The sequence below is a fragment of the Carassius carassius genome, chromosome 21, assembly GCF_963082965.1.
Source record: "Carassius carassius chromosome 21, fCarCar2.1, whole genome shotgun sequence".
NCBI classification, from domain to species: domain Eukaryota; kingdom Metazoa; phylum Chordata; class Actinopteri; order Cypriniformes; family Cyprinidae; genus Carassius; species Carassius carassius.
In genome coordinates, this window is record NC_081775.1 from 16,550,235 (window position 1) to 16,564,854 (window position 14,620).

The 14,620-nt window shown below is 39.1% G+C and overlaps 1 protein-coding gene across 1 annotated transcript in view; it reads right to left on the reverse strand.

Moving 5' to 3' along the window:
- The window catches only part of LOC132097655 (protein patched homolog 1-like), a 56,258-nt gene that overhangs the window by 12,346 nt on the left and 29,292 nt on the right, over nt 1-14,620 (reverse strand). Inside the window, exons 12-17 of the mRNA XM_059503516.1 lie at nt 14,113-14,238; nt 11,243-11,361; nt 8,623-9,097; nt 8,059-8,368; nt 6,014-6,156; nt 3,093-3,276 (exon numbers count right to left, since the gene is read on the reverse strand). Coding sequence (XP_059359499.1) covers nt 3,093-3,276; nt 6,014-6,156; nt 8,059-8,368; nt 8,623-9,097; nt 11,243-11,361; nt 14,113-14,238 — 1,357 coding nt within the window. The remainder of the gene's footprint in view (nt 1-3,092; nt 3,277-6,013; nt 6,157-8,058; nt 8,369-8,622; nt 9,098-11,242; nt 11,362-14,112; nt 14,239-14,620) is intronic.

Here is a 14,620-nt window from a genome sequence, read left to right on the forward strand (position 1 = left end):
CATCTGTGAAAATTATGATAAAAAAAACACTGCTGTAGCTGTCGGAACTTAATGGTATTATCTTCATTAACTAATTATATGTTAATAAACCAACCTATTAAATTACAATACAATCCACTTTGAACTTGTGTAACACACTGGTTGTATGCTATGTTTTTACCATAGCATTTTTAATCTTTTATCATTAAAATGACATTTATTTTTTTCCAATGCATCATCTCTCACTCTTAGCAAATCATAGTTAACATAAAGGACATCAGCGTTCTCAAGGTGACAGACTTCACATATTAAACATGTCGATTTCTTTTCCGCCCCGGGAAGGAGAGGGGGCTAAATTACCAGCTATCATATCTCGACATGCAGTCGAGTGTCAATCCTGACTGTGATCTGCTGTAATTATGCTGTCAAAAATCTGCACTGAAATATCCCCCTGCTCTTCTCGGGAACGAACACACACGGACGACCATCAAACATTTGAGCATTGCCAAATTCATGCTGACAGTTATCACCTGTCATCAAAGCTTGTGTGCACTGCAGGGCTTTCAGCAGCAAGCCTGGAATGACTCATCACTCCGGCTACTGGACTTGGATAAGCGGCAGTCTTAAAACCACAAATAAAATCAGAAGAATGTGACCCAGAATGACTAGCGCTCCGGAGGTGTGTGTGAGAGCCTCTGTGAAGGGCGTGTGGGTGGAAGGGAGGGAATATCTGAGTGTGTGTTCCAGTGCCTGAAGGGGTCAGGCAGGACCACTTGCTAAACATGCTTTTGTCCCGTTATAATCTCCACTATAAATTTCCATCAGGACGGGAGTTGGACGTCTGCCAGCCTGCTGCAGGGGGGTCAGAGTCGGAGAGGCCGTTTCAGCTTGTTATCCAGTCACATTTCTCCCAAGCGCCCACTGTGTACTGTACACACACACACTGTACACAAGCTTACGCAGCCCGGTGGCACTGTTAACTTTAAAGATACGACTACAAATTTAATAAACCCACTTTCGCTGCCTGACTATCAGCCAAATGTCAGACGTCTTGTTAAGAATGTTAACAGAATACTAATAGTCTTTCATATTTACAACCCGAATTCCGGAAAAGTTGGGACGTTTTTTAAATTTTAATAAAATGAAAACTAAAGGAATTTCAAATCACATGAGCCAATATTTTATTCACAATAGAACATAGATAACGTAGCAAATGTTTAAACTGAGAAATTGTACACTTTTATCCACTTAATTAGCTCATTTAAAATTTAATGCCTGCTACAGGTCTCAAAAAAGTTGGCCAAGGGCAACAAATGGCTAAAAAAGCAAGCAGTTTTGAAAAGATTCAGCTGGGAGAACATCTAGTGATTAATTAAGTTAATTGATATCAGGTCTGTAACATGATTAGCTATAAAAGCTTTGTCTTAGAGAAGCAGAGTCTCTCAGAAGTAAAGATGGGCAGAGGCTCTTCAATCTGTGAAAGACTGCGTAAAAAAATTGTAAGGGACAAGGCCGGAGACCTTTATTGGATGCCCGTGGTCTTCGGGCTCTCAGACGACACTGCATCACACATCGGCATGATTGTGTCAATGACATTACTAAATGGGCCCAGGAATACTTTCAGAAACCACTGTCGGTAAACACAATCCGCCGTGCCATCAGCAGATGCCAACTAAAGCTCTATCATGCAAAAAGGAAGCCATATGTGAACATGGTCCAGAAGCGCCGTCGTGTCCTGTGGGCCAAGGCTCATTTAAAATGGACTATTTCAAAGTGGAATAGTGTTTTATGGTCAGACGAGTCCAAATTTGACATTCTTGTTGGAAATCACGGACGCCGTGTCCTCCGGGCTAAAGAGGAGGGAGACCTTCCAGCCTGTTATCAGCGTTCAGTTCAAAAGCCAGCATCTCTGATGGTATGGGGGTGCATAAGTGCATACGGTATGGGCAGCTTGCATGTTTTGGAAGGCTCTGTGAATGCTGAAAGGTATATAAAGGTTTTAGAGCAACATATGCTTCCCTCCAAACAACGTCTATTTCAGGGAAGGCCTTGTTTATTTCAGCAGGACAATGCAAAACCACATACTGCAGCTATAACAACAGCATGGCTTCGTCGTAGAAGAGTCCGGGTGCTAACCTGGCCTGCCTGCAGTCCAGATCTTTCACCTATAGAGAACATTTGGCGCATCATTAAACGAAAAATACGTCAAAGACGACCACGAACTCTTCAGCAGCTGGAAATCTATATGAGGCAAGAATGGGACCAAATTCCAACAGCAAAACTCCAGCAACTCATAGCCTCAATGCCCAGACGTCTTCAAACTGTTTTGAAAAGAAAAGGAGATGCTACACCATGGTAAACATGCCCCGTCCCAACTATTTTGAGACCTGTAGCAGAAATTAAAATTGAAATGAGCTCATTTTGTGCATAAAATTGTAAACTTTCTCAGTTTAAACATTTGCTATGTTATCTATGTTCTATTGTGAATAAAATATTGGCTCATGTGATTTGAAAGTCTTTTAGTTTTCATTTTATTAAAATTTAAAAAACGTCCCAACTTTTCTGGAATTCGGGTTGTACTTATAAAGCACTTATTCTGCATGACCATATTCTACATTCCTAATTATACCAAACAGCTAAACTAAATGACCTCACTAACTATAAATGAGCAGCAAATTAGGAGTTTATTAAGGCAACAGCTATAGTTAATAGTTTGTAAATAGTGAGAATTGTCCCTTAAAATAAAGTGTGACCATAAAATAAGATAAATCTCTGTTGTATTTTATTATTTAATGTTCTGTTTTACTCTGAAATAAGTAACATTAAAGAAGTAAAATGCTTTGTGAATGCTATTACATGTTGACGTCATTGTTAGGCCTAAATACAAGAAAATTCCCGAAATTATAGCAAGTTTATTCTCAGATTTACAATGTTTAATTTCCAAACCACCAATACAAACTAAGCAAACCCAAATCAATTAATGCATTAATGCCTTCTGTTGCTCTTTGGGATGAAATTGGTGTGCTCACAAAGCATAGGAGCTAAAGATAACTGGATACAATCAAAAATGTAGCATAATACATTGAGGACTGTGATAAATGAACAGTACTCACTGTTGAGTCTGCTGACAGGAATGGAGTCTGTCCTGTCATGGAGCCACTCAGGAGGGTGCGGACGGATGCTGGCCTGGGATGCAGCGTAGGCCACTGGGTCATTGCTCACCCAGGCAGTTAAATAAATGTAAAAGGCATTTGGGTTGATGATTCCATCGGCGCTCACCAAACGCTGCCTAGTTAGCTGGTGATCAAAAGAAAATGTAAATTAGAAACTGCTCAAACAACACGGTTTGTTTGCTAACACTACTGTAAGTTCTTGAATAAGTACACTAATATGTATGTACTATATAAGCGAGTATTGTGAATGCACACCAGCACTATAGCAATCTCTAAACGCTTCACTTCTCACCTAGCACTGAGCTAGCTACCTCCTGTGAAGGCAAAGTCAGTACGGCATCACACTCAATGCCATATATGCTTCTTGAGAAAATAAATCTACAGTCTCCCAGTCAGGAGTTGGGGGTCAGTGTGTATTACTGTGTGTGTGTTTGGGGGGTGGTGGTAGAAATGAGAGTGAGTGAGAGAAAAATAGCTTGAGTTAGTGTAACAATAAAAAATTTGGCCAGAGTCCCTGAGCGCGTCTGTGTGCAGTTAACCTTGCTGTTAACACTGGAGGAAATGCCACCCAGCAAATGGAGGAGAGCTATAAAAATAACACAACATCTGTACAAATGTTGCAAACACTTGCTTTTCCTGACCCCTATAGATACCCACAATGCCTGGCGCCACAGAAAGCTCCTGCCGTGAAGGCAAAATAGGGTTTTTGATAGTACAATGACTTAAAATCCCACTCAACGCTTAAAACCAATTGTTTATAAAGAAAAGAAGAAAAAAAAATATCCTGAGATGCTACACTGATTTTCATCTGAAAATAAATACTTAAACAAATAGGTGAGAGGGGAAATAATTTAACTGTACTGGTTTTCAATGTAACAATGAAAAAAAATTATTAAAAAAATCATGGGATGTTAAACAAAATAAAAAAATATTGATTATGGACAAAAACAAAACAAGACATTTACCTGCACTGGTTTAAAAAAATAAATAGATTAAAACAATGAGGTGTATTTACTTTCAATTGATTAATCTAAATTAAAAACACATACAATTATTAGATGAATTATTAAACACTGAACTGTATTGTTTTTAATTTAATATGAAAATAAAAGCAAAATAAAGAATAAATAAGAAAAAATCTGATGTTTAACTGTTCTGATTTTCTATGTAATATATTTCAATAATAATAATATTTTTTTTTATCAGATGAGGGAAAAAAAAGAAAGTCCTCAAGGAACACCAGGATGACTTTTATGGTGAGCAGAATGAGAGAGGCAGCTTGTGATTCCCGCCTCTGTATCGAGTGAAAGGGGACATGGCAGCAGTTCCAAGAGAAGGGAATAAGAAAGAGGCGGGAGACAAAAAAGTGGACTTGGATTCCAAAGATCTGGATTGCATTAAGCAGCAGGATGCGCAACAACTGTATGTCTTCAAGCTGTCACGGGAAGCACACAGTGCGAAGCTGGCGGCCTCCTGGCCCATTGCCGCCCCTCTTCCCTCACAAGCAGAGGAAATGACATCACAGGCCGCACACCAACACAGATCGACAATGGTTCAGCACAATAATGACCACTTTAAAACAACAAAAATGCAAATCATTTCTGGCCTTATGTGTGCATTGCCAATTACCCGACAAGACGACACACTCTCAAACACACACACTCCTCCCCACCCTCCAGCCCCTCTGGCATGTGGTATGCTTTGTATTTTTCATATTTTTGCTCTCCTCTTGCCTGACATTTCATGCTGGGTAGCAACTGGAAACTGTTAATGTGTTAACCTGTTAGATTTTTTGCCGGTGTGACCATGTGTGTGTGTGTGTGTGTGTTTGTGTGCAGGGGTTTCTTCTTGACAAGGCCCCTCTAAAGGAGCCCTGAAAAGGTTGTATAGGCGAGCTTTACGCCTGCAGCAAGAAAGTGGACCAAATGGTTTAAATGAAGACTTAATTGCTTTTTCAGAGGCAAGTTGCAGCCCCATCGAGAGCTTTAAATTCCTGTGCTTGGTAAAACAATCATTGTGTGAGAGAGAGTTAAGAGAGAGAGAGAGAGAGAGAGAGAGAGAGAGAGAGAGAGAGAGAGAGAGAGAGAGAGAGAGAATGAGGACAGACATAGACGGACATACAGAAGCCAGGTGTGGTTCCTAAACACATATCAACCCAAGCACCCCTCCGTCATCAGAGATTCACGCAAACATCTTGTTCATGTCATCCAGAGAGAAGCTCATTTAATGTGTCAATACTGTATATTTAGAAAAACAATAAGGATAGGGGGTCGGCAGTTGTTTAACTGTACCTTAATATTAATATTGCATCATATAATGATGACGATAACAATAATAATAAAATTAATAATAATAATTTCTTATAATCAAAATAATTTCCAAATTAATATAATATCAATAATAAATATTAATGTAATAATATGAGACAATAATAATTAAGAGGTCATTATTATTATTATTATCATCTCAAATGTAATAATATATATAAAATGACATTAAAATAAATATAAATGAACTATAACAAAATAACAATTTATATTATTATTATTATTATCAACAATTTCATTTTATATATAAAATAACATTAATTTAAAAAATTATAAATCTTATATCAAACAAAAATTATAAATATTATATGTAATAAGTAAAAATAAGAAAAATATATTGTGGTAATTTTTACATTCAGTAACTAAAAACACACACACAAATAAATAAATAAACAAGTGTGGATACAGGTGAGATTTTATTTCTAAACAAATCAGGGAGACTGGCTCAATCTCCTTTCACTGAGAATCATGGGACATTGAAATATACCTGATCTTACTCAAGTGAGGTGGACTCAAGTCTGTTTGGTTTCTCACCAGGTTCATGTTGACTGGCTTGTCTCTGCGGCCGGTCTGCACCAGGAGTTTGTAGGCCAGGATGCCATCATCAGAGCCATTCTTGTAGTTCCCCTGAGTGATCCTACCGGCCTGCCAGTCCTTATCGAACGCCTCCTGCAGACCTGCCAGGACACACATTATTTTGAGTACCTCGTTTAAAAGGTTATACATAAACCATGATAACCCTTCCTCTCAGTCATCCCCCGACTCCCACTCTCCACCCTCGCTCCTCAACGCCAGTGGTCCGTTTCTGGGGCACATTGCTTTCTCTCTCCCTCGCCTCACTGTCTGTGACCAATTTGTCGAGCCATTTCAAACCACAATATTAAAGACAGCTCTCGCCACCCTCTCTGGAACAGCCTTTACTGAAGCCCATACACACATACATAACGCACAGTAAACGCACCCATAGAGATGCTGCCCCTGCACTGAAAAAGACAACATGTGGTCCAATGAGAGTGCTGAAAGGATCAAACTAAAGAAAGTCATTGGAAAACCGTAATGATGTTTGAGGTTCTGTTTGGCCGACAAAGCAAGTCTGTACATGCCACCCAAACTCTGTCTGGCCAGAAGCCGTTTGGAGACAGGTATGCCTTTCTAAAGAGCTGCGAGAGAGAAAGTGGGCAAAACAAGGTTTGCTTCTGAATATGGCCCGTCCGGGATTAGATACGGCATTCTGAAAGAAGCCACTGTTGAGGAGGCCACAAGGAAAAAGATGTTGCAGGGACATGCCCTGTATCTCCCAATCTACTTGTTTTTTTCACTCTCACCTCAATTGCATTTTTGTGTCCCCACACTGTTTCTTTATTCCCCCCCACACACACATTTTCACTCTCTGGTTTTAATCTCTCCATTTAAATCTCACTCTCGGATCATAATCCGTTTTAAGACATTAAATGTGTTACAGATTTGGAGGATTAGCAGTGTGATTGATGTTTGTGAGAAACATCTGATCTGACGTGGGTAAAACTGATGTAAAACCCGTCTCCAGTGAAGCAAGGCACTGTCTGGAAATCAAGAGTCTGTAGGAATGAAATGATTTTGTAAAACTCAAATGTAATTATTTACTGCCAAATGAAATGCTGGGATTTTTTCCATGCTTTTGAAAGAAGTCTCTTATTGAACTTTCTTATAATTTATTTGATCAAATATACAGTAAAACTGTAACATGGTGAAAAATTATTACAGTTTACAGTAACTGTTTTCAATTTAATATATTTAAAAATGTAATTTATTCCTGTGATGGCAAGCTGAAATGTGAGTTTTTCTTTTAATAATCAATGTTAAAAAACAACTGTGCTGCTTAATATTTTTGTGAAAACCATGAAACATTTCTTTTTTGTTTTTGTTTGAAAGTTCGAAAGAACACCCTTTATTTGTAATTTAAATGTCTGCGCTTTCACTTTTACTCAATTTAATGCATCATTGCTTTAAAAAAATTTTTATTGACATTTATGCAGAAAACAAACAGAAGAAAAGCATATGTTTATGTTGGTCCCTTTATTTGAAGTCAGGAAATCCATTCCTGTCTAAACGTGCAGTTTTTGGTCAAAATGAGCTTTAATCAATAAGACCAGACCTTTTGCATTTCTTTATTTAAAGGGATAATTCACCTAAAAATTTTAATTCTGTCATTAATTATTCAGGTATTCATATCATTCCAAACCCGCAAGACCTTTGTTCATCTTCGGAACACAAATTAAGATATTTTTGATTAAATATGACAGCTTTCTTCTGACCCTGCATAGATGGCAATGCAACTGACACTGACCCAGAAAGTTTGTAAGGACATCGTTAAAATACTCCATGTGACATCAGTGGTTCAACCTTAATTTTATGAAGCTATGAGAATAAATATCTTCATCTGTGTTCCAAAGATGAATGAAAGTCTTACGAGTTTGGAACGACATGAGAGTGAGTAATTAATGACAGAATTTTCATTTTTAAAGGTTTGGCCTTTGGGTTTGACCTCCACCAATGGTCTCTGACGCAAGGCTGATCGATTACACATCTGAGTGTATTACCTTGCAGCCAGTCTCTGAAGTAATTCAGCCACATGGGTGGGAGCTGGCCGTTCTCCTCCCGCAGGACGTACTTCACAGTTCCGAAGCGCTGGTGCAGCTCATAGAGCTGAGGCTGGATCTGTGCGTAGTCAGCTTTCTGGGTCACCACGTACATGTTATAGAAGGAAAAGTAGCGGAACTGGGCACGAATGAAGTCGTATTCGCCCGTCTCTCGTGGCACAATGTCAGTCAGCTCTAAACCGTCCCGGACACGGGTGGTGCCATACAGACTGACCCCGAGCAGTGCCAAGAAGAGAAAAATCACCACCACCTGATAGGAAACACACAAAAAGTCAGATATGAGTCAGGGTTTGGCTACATCTGAAACTACTGCTGTTTTAGTGTCTTATGACGAAGTTCTACCCTCTTTGAGGTGTTTGTGGTTTTCAGAAGGCCTTGACTCACAAAATAACACTTACACAACACAAGATAAACTGTTGCTCGTTCAACGCCAGGATATTAGCTCATCGCTGGCATCCATAATCCCACTTCCAATCGGACAATGTGCACAACATTTACCCTCACCTTTGTTGTCGGCTGCAGCAGAAACGGCGCATAGTGCTTTTCAGCGAACGATGCAAACGTCCATCGTGAACACGGCGGCTCCAGACAGCGTAAACTCGACTCCCCAAATTGAGATAGCAAGTCTCGTGTGGAGCTCGTGCCGTCGGGACTCTGGCAGGATGCTGTATCAGAAGCCGGTCCCGGCCCTGCACTGCTGCTGTTGTTGCGGTTGTTGTTGTTGTTGTGGTTGGGATTGGGATTGGGGGCATAGGGTTGAACGGAGATGTGAGAATGTGGCTCGGCCGTGGTGTAGTAGGCCTGTGTTCTGGGGTCGTACTCTGTGCGCAGCTGTACGGTGGACTGCATGGTGATTTGGGTGTGCTGGGCGAAGCTGTGGCTGCTGTAGGAGGGTGGAGGGCTGTAGCGGCTGGATTCAGCAGAGGAGTCAGCATACGCCGCCTGCGGCTCCAACTGGATCACCCGGTTAGCACAAGGACTAAAGGAAAGCAAGAGAAAGACAAAGTGCATTTCAGTAACACAAAAGCACCATGTAATAGTTGATTATGTGTGGAATTTCCTGCAATATCGATTTATATCATGGTAACAGGAAATGATACAGAAGAGCCAGAAAAAGTTGGCATGTATAGACTAACATTTACTATAAAAGATGTTTCAAAAACTTTTTTGGACAAATTTTAAGCATCATATGCATCCTTAAGAGAGAATCCAACCCCATAATGCATGTGACACAGTTGTGTAGCGTCCCAATTCACCTACTCACACTATGCACAAAAAATTACTTGTTGTGTGAAGAAAGTAGACACTTTTAAGTGTTGAAAAATTACTATCGTGTAATAATTGCATCACAATTAACATGCATTCTGTCGCTTACTGGCCTGTCAGTCATTTTGTCACTGTTAATGTATTCATATACACTTCATATTTCAGTTATTTAATTTAGACTCCTCAAGAATTCATCCTAACATATTGGAGAGAATCGAAGAAGCACATCGATCTACTAGTCGTGGGTCATTCTTACAAAGAACTCTCTCCATGTTTTTGCATAATAAAGCATTTACAAGTAACTGGACTAATTTATCTTTATAAAAATGTACAATGTTGTTGCAGATAAAATGTAATTTTATTAGGTTACATACAGGTTATTAATCAATCAAACCCTTTTATCTAAATCACTTCACTTAAGCATCCACCTAGCACATCTGCCATATTTGTAGTTGCTTTTTTCGTGTTTGCAGTTCAAATCTGAATTCTTTGCCAAAACACAATGGGTAGTATTCAAATTGGTATGCAGCATTAAAAAAAAAAAAAATACAGGATTTTGAACAAGGTAAAAGAAAGTGAATAAAACATATCCAACATGTGTTCCGTATATTTTTTATTATTATTATTAAATTATCCAGCTGTTAGCTCAGCAACATGCTAACATCAAACTGTACTGAAATAAAATGAAAGTTGAGTTTTCTGTGCGGGGCATTTGCGGCTTAGGGTCAGTGGTGGTTAGTATGCTGCCCTAGCAAATGTAGGTTTTGTAACAGAGCCTGTTTCTTTCCCATGGTTTTCTATATGGACAGAGTGTAGCTAGTGTGCTTGTAAAGAACCTTTAGATGTGGCAACTCATCACTCTTGAGCGCTCATGTAAAAATGCATGTAAATACAACCACAATCAGCTTTCCAGTCAAGTTAAAGCTGAGACACTAGTGAGTATCAGTGACTAGAAAGCAAGCGTTTCAACCATGGTGAAAGTAAAGGCATCAGGTTTAATTTCCTGCAGGAGTTTGGGGGCATGACTAAGAAGGTAAAGTATGTGCCTATAGCCCACTTGCTTTCTCTCTCTCTCTCATCAGACACCAAGTATGCTGCAGCATGCAGGAGAGGCAACAGCATGTCTTATTTGAGGGCCCGGGGCCTCAGACAGAGATAAACATCAACACACGCACATATGCACAAAAAGTATAGATGTTAGGGCAGGTTGATTCTTAATTGTGTTGTTTATACGGCACTCAGTGTCATAACAGGCTGTTGTATATATTATATCTAAATGAATTTGTTTGGAAAGATCACAAAACCATATCACACCCTGGCCTCAGAGAAAAAGTGATGGATGGTTATAGTGCAGTGTGAGGTTGTTTGTCTGTGCTTGTTCCGCTATACTTTGAAATACTAATTTGAAAATAATAATTCACGATTATAATAACCCATCTTAAAACTCACTATTTAAAAAGTTATACATATAGAACAGCTAATGGAAAATATGTTTGTGTGTGTACACTATTGTTTGGGTTAGTCATTGTTTTTTAAAGACATTAATCATTTTAAACAGCAAGAATGCATTAAATTGATTAAAAGTAAGAGTAAAGACATTCATAATGTTGCACAAGATTATAAAAATAAATAAGAATCCTAAAAAAAAGTACGTAGGACTAAGTATGAAAAGTGTTTATTTTTTGTTTATTAAACTTAAGGGACAAAAACATCCCTATAAGGACATTTGAGGACTTGAAGGTAAAAATGGTTGGTAAAAATAAATCAATCAAATTTATTTTTCAAACTTTTTTTTTCACCCCTTTCAAATGTATTTAAGATGCGTCTTCTTTTATCCAGGTGAATGTTTGTGTGCTACCTGACAAAGCAGCAGAAAATGTCGAAGCGGCGGTCCTCTCGGCGGTACAGGTCCATGCTGAGGATGGCAGGAAAGATGAGCAGCACCATAGCAAAGTTAAAGACCACGACCACTGCGGCCTGAGAGAGAAAATGAAGATGTTAAGCACATATTCACACTCACACAAAATTATCACACACAGTGACACCCACACATCTGCAGAGGGTCTCTGCCAAAACCACAACGATCCCAACAAATTCAATTTTAGACAATTATCCTCTTCAGAAGAGATGAATGACAAACAAATAAAAAACACAATTCTTGCCATCCCAAAATTACATTTAGGCTCATCCAGATTGGGTGAAGCCCGCCTAAATTTCTAAATGTAAATCACATTGCTATTAAAATCATAATTCAATCCACACTCTTCCATATAAAGAACTGGGAAAAAGACTTCCAGCTAGATGTGGCTCTCTTGACCTTGGGAAACCGCCACTTTCTTTCAGAGCCAATATTTCACAAGCTTACTAAAAAGACTTCACCGGGCCAAGAGCTCCTTAACAGTGTGGAGAAACAAACAAGTGATCTGAAACTTTTAATCCTGATTCATTCGGTTGAAGCTCACAGAATAACTAATGACAATGAAAGTCAGAAACCTAGGAAAAGAGAGAGAGAGATGGCAGATTGAAGCATGCCTGCCCTAGTTATGGTGTATTTTTTTATGGGTGGAGGATGGAGTTATGTCAGACTGCCAGACCACCCAGAGAGCAGCTCAGCCTGACAGAGCCAAGACACAATGAGAGAAACTCATGTAAACAAAGCAACTCCAAAAAGCATTTGGACACTTCATCTACACTTAAAACTGTGTGAATGTAACTGCATTAGACAACACACTATCAAATCTATCAACACATGAGAGGAACAGAGAGAACAGATGAGAGAATGTGCACGAGTGATTCTACAGTGAGATTTGTTGACGCGCGCTCGCTTTTATGCTGCCAAAGAAATAGATAAAAAGAGTGAAAGAGAGAGAGGTGCCAAAAACAGTGCTAAATAGAGACAGAAGAATTGAAACAAAACATGATTGCAACAAAGAAATAGCGTCACACTTCTGTAATGTTATCAAAGATGGCGATTTACTATATTTTAATAAAGACAACATGTTTCCTTTGCGAATAGTGAGCACCAGTAATGTTACATTATAATTTAAAAATGATTTGTTACACAACAGTTTAAAATTAAAAAACCTTCTTCCGGGATTCTTCGACGAAGAGCAATTTCAACAGAATTTCTTTGACACTGAATACATATGTAACATTATAAATGTCTTTTCTGTCAGTTTCGATCAATTTATTGCACCCTTGCTGAATTAAAGTATTCTTTTATTTAAAAAAAAAATCTCTCTAAAGACAAAAATGTTCTTTTACAAATTTTGAAGCATTTTCTCCAATTTAGAGAAGTTGAGCTACAAAACTTGACAAAAGCTTAACATATTCGGACACAAACCTTCAAGTGCACACATTTGTACACATAATCAGAAGTAAATATTTGGACACAACAGCTTAAGTAAACACATTTGGACACTACAGCTGTAAAAAGAGTGTGTTACAGCAGAAAATAACACGTTTACAAAAGCAGTGTGTGTGTGTGTGTTATCTCAGCGGTTTTGAAGATGAGTGTTTTCAGGCACTGTTGAACATGTGCCAGTTGGAGTGCGCTGCGGTGAAAAACAGCGTGTGTGTGTCTGACAGACGTGTGTGAGACATCAATCCAATACAGATCTACAGCGCTGTACGGGTGTGTGTGTGTGTGTGTGTGTGTGTGTGTGTGTGTGTGTGTGTGTGTGTATGTGTGTGTGTGCATGTTTAGGCGTGAGCCACATCTTGTGTGTGGTCGGCAGGCTCATCCCGCACATCATTCATCAAAAAAAAATATGCAATCATCAAACAGACACAAACACTATACAGACAGTTTACATTTGCAGATATCAAAGGGTTCTGCAAAATTGCTGTTTGTCTGTAGGGTTTAAGCTGAGATTTGTGTGAACGTGTTTCGTGTAAATCTCTGCGTCTGCCTCCGTACAGCTATGCAGGTAGTTAGGCCAAAAACATGTCGCTGCATCGCGTGTAGTTAGGACATGCTGCAAGTGTCGCAAAAGTGGTCCATGTGACTCAATGTTCTATTCTCTGAGGTCTTCTGCAGCCTTACAATAGATTTGTATGGGCACAGACATTATTGACTGAAAATCGCCATTTATCTCCATTCATGAGTATGTGAACATCATTTATTTGATTCATTGAAAATTTAGCAAGCGTAAAAGCTCTGGTTCACAGTCTTCAGAACATCTACTTTTTTGTCCCAATGAAGAAAAAGTCAGATTTGACACAACATGAGCGTGAGTAAATGATGACAGAACTTTGATTTGACTGTCCCTTTAACTTGATTTAAGTCAGGAACAGGTTGTGGGCTGATCTCTTGCTTAGCCTCTTTCCTATGTCACTTCCACAGCCTTGCGGTCATAAATACACCACAGATGTGTGGAACACCAACCCGTGTGACCCACCCCCACTCCCAGATTGAGTTACATGCCCACAGTCTGCACACTTAGGGGGCCGTAGCACTAATCACACGCTGTAGGAGGGGTTATGGGCCATGCCAGCTTGCTCAACCTGTCACACGCTCAGTTTGATGAATGAAATCAATAAAAGTCATGTGGAGAAATCTGGAGTCAATGAAGGTATGGAACACGCACACAGTACAAAGAAAGAGCTGGTACGGACATGGGATATTTTGGCGAACGTCCATTTGTAATACAAACAAACACACAAGTGCTACAGACAAGCAATCTGAAATGCATTCCTGTTCAAGAATATGAAAAAAAGCACACAAACCTGTAAAGAGAAAGCTCTGAGGGCTGGGATTGGAATAAGGGCGGCCATGAAAAATGCTGTCACATTACTGATGGAAGTCAAAGCTACACTAGCCCCAGTCCTCTTCAGACATTCACCAGTGCGGTCCTGAGGAAGAAAGACAGAAAGAAAAGTTACAATGTCATCAAATTAACAGCAAGCATATTATTCTTACCCTTAAAATTAATAAGTCAAGGTGTCTTGAAACAAACACTGTTGTATATTAACTTTTCAAGTCCATTTTCCACCTTTTCTTGGACCCTGAAAACTAAACTGGCTTCACAGCTGTAGCCTTGTACCATTTATTTTGTGAGTAAATGATCAAATATGGGGTAGGTGGAGTTTTAGATCTTCTTTAATTTATAAAAAAATTAAATAAAGCATTTATTTTCACTCTCAGGCATAGACTTTAGAAGAACAGAACTTCAGTCTGACAATGATTCATCTTTGATAAATCACTGCCAGACTCATTATGACTTTTGTGAAGGTG